This window comes from Leuresthes tenuis, unplaced genomic scaffold, assembly GCF_036924035.1.
Source record: "Leuresthes tenuis unplaced genomic scaffold, fLeuTen1.0.hap1 SCAF_16, whole genome shotgun sequence".
NCBI classification, from domain to species: Eukaryota; Metazoa; Chordata; class Actinopteri; order Atheriniformes; family Atherinopsidae; genus Leuresthes; species Leuresthes tenuis.
The window spans coordinates 30194693-30210869 of record NW_027325370.1 but is presented as its reverse complement, the minus strand read 5'-3'; the positions used below and the strand labels follow the sequence as shown (position 1 = coordinate 30210869).

Here is a 16177-nt window from a genome sequence, read left to right as displayed (position 1 = left end):
AGAATTTTTTTACAAAAAATACAGTGATTAGTATGAATGTAACCTATCAAAAAGGCAACAGAAAATAGTTCTTCCAAAACATTCACAATGTGCAGTTGAAACAAATAGCATTTTTGTGATTTAATAATGAAAAAATCAAATATTCATGTCAAACTCCCTTCAATTATGCTACTGTATAAGTAGCATACTGGAGAGGGCTTTACTCTTCTTTTCGATTAAACTTTCAGTTTCAACTGCGCTAAAGGTTGATGTTCTTCCTATTAGGATATAAAATATGTATGTACAACACATCTTATTAAAAACTGAACCATACATAAAATAATTCAAATGAACTCCGTCATGATTGCTAAAGATTCCTGATGCTACCTTCAATTTGACACAATGCTACTACCATTTTTAGGATGGCATTGTTCCACAGATGCACCTGTTGATATAATAGATTTAGGGGAACAAAGGAACAGCTGACCTGAAATATAAATGCTTTAATATCTGTTTGGCAGTACTGAGAGTTTTTGGGAAATTACATCTTATCATTCATTATACCGTTTGTTAAGTATTGATGATCAGCAAATGATGGTCAGTGAACAGCATAAGTATTATGTAATTAGTATTGCATTGCATAACTTACTACAGGGCTGGGGTATTATTACTTATGCATTTCTGTGTAAGCTAAATGCATGTTTTTTTTAGAACTACACAGTAATAATCTGGCTGTGTGCTGTGCCAAGTAATTATACTTGGATACAGTATTTTTAAGATAGTTATTCTTTGCGCAGGTGTTTCCAATTTTACTTCTAAGTTTTAATGAATGTAGGCATTTGCAACTTTTCAGATTTGACATGAAAGATTTTACAGAATTTGATCAATTATTATGATCATACTTCTCAACAGTATATCTTGAAGTTAAAATCAGCTCCAGCTAAAGTATGTTATAGATGCTTACTTTTTGAAGATGTAATCAATAAAATTTGTTTAGGCTACCCTATCAAAACTATTTCTTAATACTTTCAGAGCTATTTATCATTCATTGTTTTGACTGCAGAATGATTCGAGGAGGAATATAGTTTTTATGTAGAAAAATGTCTAAATTGTCTTTTCATTTTAAAATGCTGATATGGAAAGTGTCAGAAAAATGTATATAAGTTTCAGTGTTTAAAAGATCAATATCATGTTGGAATGCAAACTAGTTACCAATAAAGTAACAACTCAGCACCGAACATCAGTACAGGATGGTCAGAGTGGGTTCTACTCATCTCAGGACACCATGACATTCTGTTCACTGTTCTTTGGTTATACAGTATATGCATTCACTCAGACCTATATGTGGGCCCATTACATCTGTTACCCAGCCTTCCACTGGGTGGAGTTTTTATTTTTAGAATTTGAACTTCAATAACTCCACATTGTCCACCAAGCTTCATCTTAAGATAATTTGGAAGTGCAATGTAGAGCTATGACCCAACAAACTATCCTTGTGCTTGAGAAACGATGTTATTGTAATAATGAATTAATCTGCCAATTCAGTAAATCTGGAATTTGAGCTGTGGAGCAGATGATTTGTGTCATGGGGTAGAAACATAAAGTGCTTCCTCCCATAACTTTTAAGAGCACTGAAGATGTAGCCTAACAGCAAGGCAGTTTAACACTGTACTTGTAGTGGTAAATATATTCAGTTCGAAAGAAAGAATCTTTGCTACTTTTTGCCTTTGCTCAACAGCTATTACACTTATTTGCCAAATTAGTCAGTGAACACGTATTGGTTCTCATTTGGTAGGTTTGTAAAGTATTGTCTCTGTTTAGTGGATATTGTGTCGGGGAAAAATGTATCTTATGTGATGAGTTATGGTGAAGCAGGTCGACTAAAAGTATTTCTTTTTCACATTTACACCTAAAGGGACAGAACTTGGGAGTGGACATTTTCACCTTGGCAGGTCTCGAACACCCTGAGCGACCAATCTCCTTTCCTCCATGTGTCTACGTCTGCTTTACCTTGGCGGGTAGTTGGGATAGTTTTGTACATCGGGACACGCGCAGTGAAGGAGCGTGGAGACAGTGTGGGACTAAAGCAGCATGCTCCCAGCGTGAACAACTCCAACCACAGGAACAGACGTTTTTTAAATCTGCGCAGTAGTTTAAGATCGACTGTTAAAACGTTTACGTTTTTCAGTTTTGACTCAGGAGAACCCAATATTTCTTTTCTGAATTTTCTGGTGTGGATTCGTGTGAGAATCGCGAATGGTTATGTAAGTATTATACTGGGACGGATTTTGTTGGATGCAATGTAGATATTTAGAGTTAAAGCTTCACTACCACCCCACGCACAGCTGAATCCTGTTCAGTTGTGACGCTCTGTGTGGATCTTTGTAAGAATCATCATTTTTTGGTTGTTTCCTTTATTTAATCGTGCACGTGTAAAGTTTGCAGATCGTTCGACTCTGCCTATGTGTACGGTGAACGTAGCTCCATAATGTAAATTTAGCTGAACCTGGTCAGGTACTAAACTAATTTGCAACCATTAGTTCAGCCAAAAATCTAGTATGTAACTCACAAAAAGTATGCTGTGAAAGTCCGCTGTGCGTTCATGCGGATTATAAAATTTCTCATTTGATTCATTCTCTACAAAAACAGCCAAGATTTTTTTTTATCTCCATCGCTTCTATTTTGATAATTCAGAACACAGAACATAGTTTAAACTGATTTCAGAGCTAGCGAACTGTCTTTTCTGACAATGCGTAAGTGTAAAGTGTGTCGTGCAATTCCATCAATGTATCCTGGTATTATTTTATAATGGACTTGCTAAAAATATATTTTATATTGTTCTCATGACATCCTGTAGAGTTGACGACACTGACAGAGATTGTTGGTGATTGTTGATGATTGCTAAGCAGCAAGTCGTTTTTGCTCTGCAGAATTTCATCCTTTTTTCCCCCTGCTCCGTGTTGGTTTCCTGGTTTTAAGGCGAACCGGCAGCTACTTGAGCACGCACAATCGGTGAGGGCTTGGTTGCTTTACTTCCTTGAAGGATTATTGCCCTGCTGATGATGATTTATTTATTATCTTGTTTTAATTGACAGGTAGGTATAGATTGGCTATAGACAAAACTATTCTTTCACATGTTCATGCCCGGAAAACCAGAGGTGAGCCATGCGTAGAATGTGGATAGTGGGAGGAGTCAGTATCTAGTCAATTACAGAGTTGAATGGGTAATTCATGAGAATTTTGTCATCAGTCAAGCGGTTGAAGTATTTAACCTGTCAATAGGGGCAGACATGTCGCTCCTGCTCCAAAAACTACATTTAGTATATTTGAGACATATAAAGTTAGCGTGAGCTGTTGTGAGAAGAACCAGAATTCTTCCTTTTTGTTGTAAAGGTTGTTGTTGTTGAATGAGGAACAGGAGAAATACACTCTGATTTGGCTTTCCTTAAATGACAGTGTGTTGGTTTGAACCCTTTATGAAAAAAATGAATTGAAAATGAATTAAAGATTTGGTTCGTTCCTTAGCTTTCCTGGACCTCATGTCGAAGTGTCCTTGGCAAAATAATAAATCCCTTGTTGCCTCATATTAGTATTACACTGCATATCATGTAATAAGAAATTCTGTCTGTGTGTGTGACTGGGTGAATGTAGTTTGTAGTGTAAAAGCACTTTGAGTGGTCAACTAGACTGTAGAAGAGTTGTATGAATAAAGTCCCTTTGACATTTACCACGTAGCCCTATTAGACATCGCCCCAATGTTCAGTGAATGAACATCTTTATCCATACTAAGGCTTGTTAGACCTGGTATTGTCATGCATCCTGGGCGATCAAATCACAAGTGGATACCATTCAGTGCGTGTGTTCATACCTGGCATATAATTGCATTCCTACATGTGTCTTTGGTGACCAGTTGTGATTAAATGCTTTAAGCAAATAAATGGCTTGCAGTCAGCTGCAACAGGACAGAAGTAGCTCTTCTGTCCTGTTGATGTTGGTTTCCTCTTTGTCACAAGAGCCCCCTGTATAGGGGGTTAAGCGAGATGTGTGCAGTACAGACAATCTATGTGCACGCTGGGAAGCACCAATCCTAACATGTAGCATACCAAAATAACAAAACATAATTGAAATCCTAAGCATGTATATGGGCATGTCATAAAAATACAAAAACAGCACACGTCCATTTTAGTGTCTCTGCTAATTCCACCACCACACAAAGAAGATGTCATGTAAAAGCAGAGACTCTGCTAATTACAAAGATGTCTGTCTAATCACTGTGCGACGGAAAGTCAGAAAGCTGGCAGCTAAAGAGTATAAAATCATAAAGTATGGCTTACCTTTGCTGCTAATGTCTATAACTATGACTCTACATTAGTAATGAATCACGAAGGACCTGTGTGTTTATAGAAAGAGTGAGTGAAGTAAGCACTCTTCCTATGATATACTCCCTGGGTTTACTTTCTTCTGGATTGTCATTTGTGTTTCTAATGTGAATTTTGGCACTATCCCTGATTCTCCTGATTCTGTCTGGTCGATAAAGGTGTTGATCATCAAAATTGACCCAAGGCTTGCTGAGATATTTACCTGTGTAACGCCTCAGTGAGTTTCAGCCGTATTTCACTTTCACGTATGAGCATGCAGAACTGTATAGGATGTATAGTGTTGTATAGTAATGTATAGTTTTCCAGTCTGGTACCTGAGAAAGGTTAAATGGTACATATGGTGCCAAAATGTGCCCAAATGGCTCATTTGGTGCTTCTGCCATGACATACTGTACTTGTGTTAAAACATCTGTAAAACTGCTCAGGTTAACTGTTTTAGCATCTACTTTTGCACAGTTACTCATCAGATATTACTAATTCCTAGATTAATTAGGCTACTCTCTTATTATTCAAAGGTGGTTTTGACTCTAAGTAATGTGTTTTTAGGAGGAGATAAACATTTAAATTTTCTACTGTGTCAGATTAAAGTCACCTGAAACATACTTTACTTACTTTTTACTTACTTACTTTATTTTGGGTATGTAATGTCAGCAAGGAGGCAGAAAAAAATCATAAACACATTCTGAACTATATATTTCAAATGATCCTAATACATATTTAGTGAAGTTTTTTCTAAACGTTTTCTGAAGCTCGCCTATGTAATAGACACAATACTATGTGTTACTATATATTACTATACTTTAGTTGCAAGCACTGCCAAGCCTGTAAGATTTAAGTACTAATACAACATAGGTGAAGCCTGTCATAATAAGAAAATAAGCTATAATTAACAAAAAAGATCAACGATATATAATAAAACAATCAAATTAAATAAGACAATATTTCTAAACAGTACAGTACAGTGAGAGATCAGCCAAATGCAATGGTCAAAAGATATGTTTTAAAATGCGGTTTTAGTGCGTTTAGTCCTGTCTGCCACCTTTGATACTGTGGACCATGAGATTCTCTTGTTTCGTTTCAAGCATGTGGTTGGAATCAGAGGCATGGTGCTGAATTGGTTTAAATCCTATTTACAGACAGAAGTTTTTCGATGCACATCAGAGAATATTCCTCCACAAAAGCACCCCTTACCTGTTGAGTGTCTCAGGGATCGATTTAAGGTCCAGTCCTTTTCTCCTCATATCTGTTCCCTTTGGGGTCTATTTTTAAGAAACATAACATTCAATTTCACAAATGATACACAAATTTACATGCCCAAAAAACTCAACAGCAACAATCAAATGCCGCCTCTGCTGAGATGCCTAAATGAATAAATAAATAAAACAGCTGATTTGTTTTGGGAAATTTGACCCTTCTAGTAACTCATCTGCCACTCACAGTCATTTAGCTTATAATTGTCAGAATTCAGTGACAAATATGGGAATTATTTTTGAAAAGTCTTTCAAAATGAATAAACAGATTGGTGTAGTCACAAAAGCCATTTTTCATCTGGTGAGAGTTATTGCCAAAGTGAAACCATAACTCTCTCCAAAAGACCTAGAAAGAGTAATTCACGCTTTTATCACTTCACGCTTGGACTACTGTAATTCTTGGTACTTAGGCATCGACCAGTCTTTTGTCCAGCGTTTACAGTTGATCCAAAATGCTCCAGCGTTTTTTAACTGGTTTTAAAAAGTGTGATTATATAAGTCCGGTCTTAGCCTCATTCCATTGGCTACCAGTTCATTTTCGGATTGATTTCAGGATTTTATTGCTCACTTTTAAGGTTTTAAATGGATCGGCACCCTCTTATTTATCTGAGTTGCTTCACATACACAACCTTGTAGGAGCTCTAAGGTCAGCAAACCAGATGATCTTATACATCCCAAAAGCTAAATTAAAACAGTGAGGTGATCGGGCATTTGCAGTAGCTGCTCCTAGTCTGTGTAACCAATTTTCATTTGGCCCCACTAATGCATCCATTTAGATTCCTACACTCTGTTTTTGTATTTTATGATTGTCTGTTTTGCTGTGAATTGTATAATAATATTGTTGTTCTTAGCTTTTTTTTTTTACTTAGTTTTAGTTCTGCTTTTAGTTTTTACTGCTTTATTGTATTTAATTGCTTTTTTGTTATTTACTTTCCACATAAAAGGTGCATAAAAACTAAAATTAGCGTTCCCTTGATTAGTCCTTGCTCTTGGAACAGATAGCAAAGCTTTACCTTTACATTTAAGCTGTCGTGGAGGGTCACAGGGGACAAGAAGATCTGAAGTGTATTTTGGTCCTAAACCATTTAAAACTTTATATGCCAACAGCAGTATTTTTTAACCAATTTAAAGATTTCAGAACTGCTGTGATTTAATCTTTTTTTTTTTTAATCTCAGTGAAGACTGTTATGGAAGTTTTCAATCGCTTCCTTCCTAATACCTCTGATGAGCAATGAAATAGAGAAACTTACTTTTTATTCTTCGTTGCAAGGAAAAAGATCAGTCCACACCATTCAGCGGCAATGGTATGAAAAGATACAGACAAAAGAAATACAGAGCATTTATACCTGAGGAAGGGGGGCTTTGTTCTTTAGATGTGTAATCACATCTGCAGGGGGGGCAGGATGCAGTCTTGATGATAATTAAGAAACAGGAGGTTAAAACAATTATCTTGTCTGAGTGTTAATTAAGAGGTAAATAGTTTAAAACAATTAGCGTGTCTGGGTGATACAAATGGTTAATGTGGATTGGAGAGTCTGTCAGTCCTGAGACATAAATTTTACCATCACAAGACTTGAGCTGGAGCATTCTGAATCAGCTGCATCTGTCTGATTGATTTTGTGCCAGAACTGTAAGTAAGCTGTTAAAATAATAAGCCAAATTTTCTTAATCACTCTGACACCTTACTCCTTTGATTCTTAAAATATTCTCGAGATGATGGTAGGCTGACTTTGAAACTAACTTCATGTGGCTGTTGACCTTTAGGTCTGTGTCCAAGAGGACACCCAGGTTTCTGGTTTGGTTTGTGCTAATTAACATTGTAGACTGAAGCTGGGTACTGATTTTAACTTTTTCTCTTGCCATCCAAAGACAATGACCTCTGTTTTGTCTTTGTTTAACTGAAGGAAATTCTGGAGCATCCAGTTGTTTGTTCTTTCAAGGCACTAAGAGAGATCTTGTAAAGGATTATTATCTCAAGGTGATATGTTATATAAATTTGTGTGTTGTCATATTTATATGAATTTACATATAACTAGAGTAATTATTTTTTTCAAACAAATGTTTTGTTCAAATTATTCTGTTGATCAAATAGTTGAGCATATCAAGGATTTCACCACAAATCTGTCCAGGACAAGACAAATTTTTAAAATACCTGGAGGTATTTTAAAATGCTGGCAGGTTTGTTTTTGAGACTGAAACTGAAATCCCATTAAAAGGGAAATCTGGTACTTTTAAACCGAGACCTTATTTCTGGCATGAAATACATTAATCTACTCACCGAGAACAGTTTGGTGAAATTCGGCGTCCTTCAGAAGATATTTAGATAACTCGAGATCCATATAACGGAGTGAACAGGGTTTAGACGATGCAGCCTCTAAATAAGGCATTATCTGTCTTTATTTCACCAATACTTTAAGAAGAATGAATGAATGAACGTGTGCTATAGCTCTGTTAGCTCATAGCTGCTGTGTTGTGGCTACTTGCAGCTATAGGAGAGCTAACAGAGTTCTTGAAGTACTTGACCTTAATTATCTTGCATGTTATATGATTCTAAACATTGTAAAATCTATAGTAGGATGCATCTAAATACTTGTCTTCACTGACAACTGATTGTATTTTCTGAAGAATTTTTTGCTACTGAGTGGTATGGTGGTGCAGTGGTTAGCACTGAAGTTAGCAAAGAGTTTTCAGATTTAAATCTCGACTGAGGTTTTTCTTTCTTACTTGCAAATTCTACAGTAATTCTACGTCTCCGTGTTAGTCCTTTGATAGACTGCTGTGCTGACCAGAGTGCACCCCATCTTTCTCCTTGCTGGGATAGGCTCCATCCCATAATGAAAGCCTTACTGGGATAATGCAGGTTGGGAAGATGCCGCTCTTATTAAACTATTGACTCTGAGAGTTAACTCTAGCACCCTGTGGTTTGAATGCTGCTGCCACAACAATTTCAATATGTTATTTTATACGGAGGATGGAAGACTCAATATTGACAAAAACAAAAAACACCCTTTTTCCATACCCGCTTAATCCTATTCAGGGTCACTGGGGTCTGGAGCCTATCCCAGCAACCAGCTGCCAGTCCATCACAGTGCTGAGTAACTAACAGAAAAATGCTCTTCAAATATTGCTTTTGCTGTGTGACATTTTAAAGATTAATCTAAAATGAATTAATGCAAAATGGGTGACTTTTCCTGTGCCTTCCCCTACACTTGAAAACACAAATGGGATTTATTCATAAGAGACCAGCTATAAACTGGATTTGATCTCCCATCAGTCCTATCACTGGAGGAAAACTTGTTTTTGGCATCCATAGCTTGCTCAGAGAGTGCAGTTGACAATGTACAAACTGCTTGATCTGATCTGAATGGGGCCATAAAGTACATGACAGATGAGGAATGCAGCCCTCAGAGAAATACCCTAAGGAGCTGACCTACCCTTTCTTACACACATACACACACTTCGGAGAGTGAACAATCCCTTCTTGCAGTCGCTAATCTCAAGCCACCATACACAACTTTGATGTGAAGCCTCCCTCCACTTTGCCCCCTTTCCAGAGGCCCCTCACTTTGTCCTCCATCCTTCCGCAGCGCCTCTAATTCAAACTCACTTCCCTCTTTTTCAGATTCTGTAACTGAAAAACACGTATGCTGAGATGCAGATGAGAACATGTTTGTGTGAGGTTGTCTACATGGACATCATTTACATGACGCAGCTTTTAAATCTTTGTAAATGGGGCAATATGTTACTTGATGATTTGGTGACACACCACTAAAAAGAGAAAAGGAGGGAATTTATTTGATCACATTATACATGTGTTATACTGTCACTGTTCTAAAGAACTAGCTATCCTCCCTCTGACTAGAGCTTTCATGCATCATGATTCAATTCAATTATGTTTCACATGTTGACAATATGCACCTGAAGATGCATCTCATTTTCCTTTTATAACAACAGTGCCAGAAGATGGTGCTTGTTTCAGATGTTACATATGATCTGCCTCTTTTGTTCTTTTATTTTTCTACTTTTTCTTTTTGTGAATACAAAATTTGTAATCAACACTATAACAGTATGGTTTCTCTTTGGGATTATTAAAATATTCAATTCAGTGCAATATCACGACACATAGCACTGTTTCATCAATGAATACAACCCTCTTTCCAAAAAGGTTGGGATGCTTTGAAAAATGTACCGTAAATTCTGGACTATAAGCCTCTACTTTTTGCCCAGGCTTTGAGCACCACAACTTATAAAATGGTACGACTAATATATGTTTTTTCTTTTTTTCTCATGCCGCCAAAAACATTTTGCCTCGTAACATTAGACAAATGAAATGAACGACTAGTTCATAGTGGTCCAATGAAATTGTACGATAAATCAAAAACACTTACACAACTAAATTATTGTAAATCGGTCATTTATACTCACCCTCAACATGGAAAACAAACGAAGAAATGCACATGATGCAGCTTTTAAATTAAAGGTGATCAATCTGAGATGAGATTGTGAGAGCGACAACGAAGAAACTGAAGTGAGTGACGAAGTTCTGAGGCTGTTTAATTCAGACACTGAAGAAGATGACTTTGATGGTTTTAGTGCACAGGAGGAAGATGAAGAAGGTGATCAATAACTTTTCCTGGTAGGCTACTGTCTTCTTTTTTTTTTTTTTACCAGCTGTGCTACAGGCACTGTTCGAAAAAAACAAACATTTATGCCATGTGTTTGTAGGCATTTAAGTTAAAACCATCGGTATTACAGGCACTGTTTGAAAAGAAAAGCATTTGCAGTAAGTATTTCATGCATTTAATTAAAAGTTTTAAAATCCTGACGTGTAACATCTTCCTTTATAAATATCTCATATTACAATGTGGACACCTGCATTTTATAATCCGGTGTGGCCTATACAAGTACAAAATGAATTTTCTTTTACAATTAGAAGGTGCGGTTTATATTCAAGTGCGCTCTATAGTCCGGAATTTACGGTACATAAAAATATAATGCATTTATTTGCATATGTCATAAACCAATGTTTTATTTGCAATAGAACATATCTGCCATAAGACTGAGTTATGGGACCCAAGGAGCAGACTGTGGACTGAATGTAAAAGCCAAGGTTCATCAAAGAATTGATGAGGACAAGAATGTATGATGTAAGGACTCCAGATGAGAATGGAGGATATTAAGTAAGTACTTTAATGAGGGCTCTCTAAATCAGTGGGTGCAGGCGTGGCTTTACAGCCAGAGAATATCACTCTGTGACGGTAAGATCGGGAACCAGGTTTGTCAGAGCTTTAACAGAGCTTGAAAAACAGCGGGGGCAGTTGGGAGACCAAACATTTTTAGTGAAAAATTAAACTTTAAATTAGAATAAATGATAAATAATGCAAATTAAAAACAAAAACCCAATAATTTAAAATGTTAAAGTACTCTCTGTATTAATCGGACACATGTCTTTGGCCAAATAAAAAGCTATTGAGTCTTTGGGAGGTAGATGGATATAGGGTTGCTGTAATGGTTGTCTGGGTTGGCACTGGACACGGACGGGGATTTTGTGTATTAACATTAGCTTTGGCCTATTTTCATATTTCATATTTAGGTTTGTGATGTTTTTTCAGGTGATTGAACAAATTACTGGTGTTACTGGTGCTAATTCATAGACTGGCTGTCTTACACTGCACGCTTTTATTTAGGCAGCTTAATGAAGCCTTAACCATGCTTTCGCCCCCTGGTGGTTGGTAGACTACTGGTTGAGAACATGTGTGGTGAGAGATGCAGGCAGCAGAGCTCGCATTTTGAATGTAATATAGCAGCCACATACTGCATCTGTTATAATAGAGTGACTTTGTAGTAGAGAATTGTCGGAGTATTGGACTGGCCTGCCTGCTTTCACCAATTGAAAACATTTGGCACATCAAACAAAGACCCATAACTGTTGAGAAGCTAGAATTCTCCTATTATCTCGACTCAGCTCAAGTCAGCTCAGGTCAGGACAGGTCAGATCAGCTCAACTTTATTTGTATAGCACCTTTCAAACACAAAGTGCTTTGCAAAATGTTAATAAAAGATGAAACACTTTAAAAAGCAATAAGCATATAGAAATGATATAATTGAAATAACTATAAAATTAGAAAGAGATAGAAACAGATATTGATGAAAATAAAAAACAGATTAAAAGAAACAAAAGAGGCATATTTAAACAGGTAGGGCGTCAACAAATCAGTAAATTGAATGCAAGCTTTTTCAAAGAAGTATGTTTGAATTTTTGTCTTAAAAACCCAGATGGCTGAGGTAAAAAAAAAAAGTATAATTTATATTTATAGTATAATTTACATGGTATTACATCACTGATAGCAACCACGTAATTGATATATGACAAATGAATGAATGACTTGAATACACTTGTCATTTGAGATAGTCATTAATTTGACTAATCTCAGATGTCAAAACTCAAAATGACTTTTCTTCATCATTATATCAGAGACTGTCATGTCACTGGAGGGTTTGAATGCTGTATTATTTTACTATGTGGCATTTTCATTTCAGTATAAAAGAAAAGTTTGACAATTTCTGTAAATTGTTAGTTTATAACTAAATCATGCATTTATTAGTAATGTATTTAAAAGGAAAAAAATCAAGGTACCATTGCTTTTAAGTTGATACAAGTGACCCTCCTAGAATCTGTGCTTCTACTTTCATATAGGAGTACCAGTGCTTTTTTTCTTCTATTTTAGTTTGAAATTCTGGTATTATCAACAACCTTTTGAGGCAGATCAGTAATTGTAAAAATACAACCAAAAGTCTGCAGGTCTCTGTGCAGACTTGTTTGACAAAACAACTGACCTGCCACCTCCTTGAAACTTAAACCAAAACACAACTACACTCGCACACACACACACGCATACACACAATTATACAGCTCTCTAACTGTGCCCTTAAGCATTACCAGTTTTAGCCTAACCCTTACCCCTAAGCTAACTTCTATTCACACTTTATCTCTGACCTTAACCAGGATGTCAGTGATAAAGTTCTGCCATTTTTCGTACCCATAAGGACACCTTGTCCCAGAGGAAGAAGTCAAGAAGAACAAGAACACACACACATATTTTGTCCACGCACTCGTAGACACTGTAAAATAGTCATTGTACTCGTGTACTTTACCGGCTAAAAAGAATGCATCATCACACAATTGCATTTATGCAACTTGTACAAACACAGTCACTTTCATTCTGTTTTTTAAATTATGTTTTGCTTAAACACACACACACACCCTGACAAACCTGTGTATCTGTTTACCAGAGGTTTGTATGGGCATGTCAGATCAGCTTTAACTTCCTCATTGAGAACTGCAGATGCTGTTGTTGTACTCTGCTTCTTCTCCAATTTGCTTTATCTTTTCATTTACTGTTCTACCACGATTACTTTTTCTTTTACCTTTGACTGTTATTGCAAATTATTTGATTTAACTGCTGTATTATGTTTCAACACATACCTCAGGAAGAATGGGAATTGAGCCAAGTACCTTCTAAGGTATTTTAAAAATGTTGAATGATGATCCTACTTTGGATTTATTGTTTAGTACTATAAACTGTTTGTAGCGAGATAGATTTAAAGTCAGGATGATTGGCACACAAGTTCTGATTTATGCATTATCATGTTTATGCATATGGCAGATGAAGAGGGTTACTGGTCCGAATCCCTGCTGTGTCCTGTCAGTGTAGAGTTTGCATGTTCTCCGGTTGGATATGTGTGGATTCTCTCCGGGTACTCCGAATTTCTCCCACCGTCCAAAATCATGCATTTGAAGTTAATTGCTGTCGCTAAATTGTCTCTAGGAGTGAGTGAGAGCATACATGGTTGTGTGTCTCTGTGTGGCCCTGTGAGTTGTGTACCCCACTCCTTGCCCAATGACAGCTGGGATAGGCTCTAGCCCCCCCATAAAGCAGCTAGAAAAGTGTTTGAATTTGACATTTAGAAAGGTGTCAGAACCCTATTAGCAGACAGCCAGGCTAATTGAGTGCTTTTGGAGAAAAGCTTTGGTGGATTTTTATGCTATTATCTCTGGCAAGACTGGGGTTACTTTCCTCCCTGGATTTACCTTCCATGTATGTATATGGAGGGGGGGGGAGTATTAGTTTAGATTACATTCAGTTGTCCTTATGTAAAGTACTGTTACATGATAATGTTGATTAAATGTAGTTAGCATTAATTATTACGAAAGATGAATTTTTCATTTAATATTTTGTAAATCTGTATCTGTAAATTGATGCTGTTTTTACAAAAGGGCATGGTGTAACAGATTCCCTGTAATAGCTTTTGGATTTGTGATTGATGTTTTTGGTTGCTTCCTTCCTCCCTGACTTTCCTTTCAAATACATGGCAGTAAAGGGGGGTATTGCTCAGTATAGTTGTTTTGTTGGTCTGTTGTCGTTGCTCTCCAAGCCTTGAGTATTCTGTGTTTGTAGATAGGCTGAGAGGTCCCAGAACAGAGCCATACCACCAAAAGCAAAAAGAAAGAATTAATCCCTGTAAATTGTTACTATAATTGCATAATAACAATTTTTTTGCATAAGGGTGAAGTATCTAAAGCATTAGACCCACATGATTGTTACAGATTGTCAGTGCACGGTTGCCTCATGCTTGCTTAGGATGGTAGATTGGATCGAAATTAAGTTTCGGTGCTATCTGTTGGTCTTATCTTATCTAGACTACATTCTTTGAATTGACTCTGTATGTATGAATTGGACTAATATGGAATGCAATTAATTGGATTAGATTGGATTACAGTTTAATTAATTAATTAATTAATTACAATTACTTGGATCCTAATTTACTTGAATTGGACTGTATCTTTGAAGCACCCTAAGATGACATTTCTTGTGATTTGGCTCTATATAAAATAAACTGAATTGAATTAAACCTCTAGATCAGAACAGATTTGAGCTGTTCTTGCAGTTATATAGAGCTGAAAGGTAGACAAATGCTATTCATATGTGATCAAAGTTTATTTCTGATCCCTCTTAGTTTATTGATTCTTGTTAAATTACGCAAGGTAAACTTTTAGTGAACAGTATTTTCCCATGTGCTGGCTTCCTCTCAGAAATAGCATGTAGAGACTACCATATACTGGCAAAGCCCCAAATATCCTTTGTGTCATTCGTGAACTTCAGGAGCTTGACAGACTGGTGACAGAAGGTGCAGCGGTTCGCGTACAGGGAGAAGAGCAGAGGAGAAAGAACGCAGCCTTGAAACGTGGGAAATAAATCCAATGGAGTTGTTCCCCTGATGTTCATGAGCTCTTCTCTGGAGAAGAGAGCTTCGGGTCTCGCAGCAGAAACTAGAATTAAAACACAAAACAAAACAAAAAAACAATGCGCACCGACACACCGAGGCTGCCGTCCGTGGTGCCATCTTGATTGGTATCCAGGGGAACCGGTGCTGATGGTCTTGAAGTCAGAGACATGTTTCCCCAGTTTCACGTGTTGCTTCCTGTCAGACAGGAAGTCTGTGATCTACTAACAGGTGAAGTCAGGCACATTCAGCTGGGAGAGCTTGTCCTGAGATTATGAAGCTCCTGCTAAGGTGGGGTGGGTGGGGTTCCTGGACTGTGGCTGGTGCGAAGGTGTCATGGGCACAAAAGGAAAGAAAGAAAGAAAGTTCCAAACATCATCCCCACCTACAGAGTCTATATCAAAGACGATGAAATCTTCAACTTAATCCAATTGGCCAGCGCAGAGACTTTGAGCAAATGCTGCTGCATCCTCCAGGTTGTCAAAAATCTGGGATCACCCTGCGTGTGTCACCTGGAGCCAGGCTGGGTTTCTTATGCCATATTAGACATTCAGAGCTTTAAGCTGGTGCTTCACATGTCAAAGTGCTTCCTCTTGATGTGCTTCTCCCTGGCAACATCCTGGAAGAATTTCACCTCCTGCACTTTAAATTACCTTTCCTTTGGCCCTCTCTGACCCTGTCTGGCTCTGTCTGCTCATATCACGCTTTCCTTGTCTTTAAAGTTGAGGAAGCGCATTAATAGCGCTCAAGGGACATTGCAATCTTGGCTGCCCTGCAAGTGATGGGGTCGTTCTTAGAAGCCGGGGTGAGGGAAGGAGTCAGCACCCAATACCTCGGGAAGCTATCTCTTTGGAAAAGCTGCTGTGTCTCATCCCTCTGTTCCCTCCAGCAGGTTGAAGAGATGAAGATTGTTCTCCTGGTATCCGGTTGTCCTGGTCCTCAGTTTTAGCAGTGAGAGAAGTTACATGCTTCTGGAGCATGGCAACTGTTTTTTGCAAAGTAGTGATGTTGTCCTCAGTGTCTTCAATAAGCTGTTCAGTCTCCTCAGGTCTGGTCAAAAATTTGCTGAACTCATGAATTTGGTGACTTTAGACTCGACTTGACAAAATGTAAATAGACTTGCAACTCGACTTGGACTTTAACATCAGTAACTCGTGACTTCACTTGGACTTGAGCCTTTTGACTTTAAAAGACTTGCTACTTTTCCCAAAACCCAAAGATTACAAACTGTATTGACACAGACAGCCCTCTCCTTGATGTAAACTTGTTAATCTGTGGTGTGTG

General features: G+C 37.4%; 1 protein-coding gene across 1 annotated transcript in view; it reads left to right on the top strand.

The window, feature by feature from the left end:
• Positions 1-2138: 2138 nt before the first annotated feature.
• LOC140271512 (DNA (cytosine-5)-methyltransferase 3B-like) overlaps positions 2139-16177 on the top strand; it is a 60140-nt gene continuing 46101 nt past the window's right edge. The window contains exon 1 of the mRNA XM_072366759.1: positions 2139-2243. Within this exon, the coding sequence (XP_072222860.1) occupies positions 2236-2243 (8 nt within the window). The 5' untranslated portion in view covers positions 2139-2235. The remainder of the gene's footprint in view (positions 2244-16177) is intronic.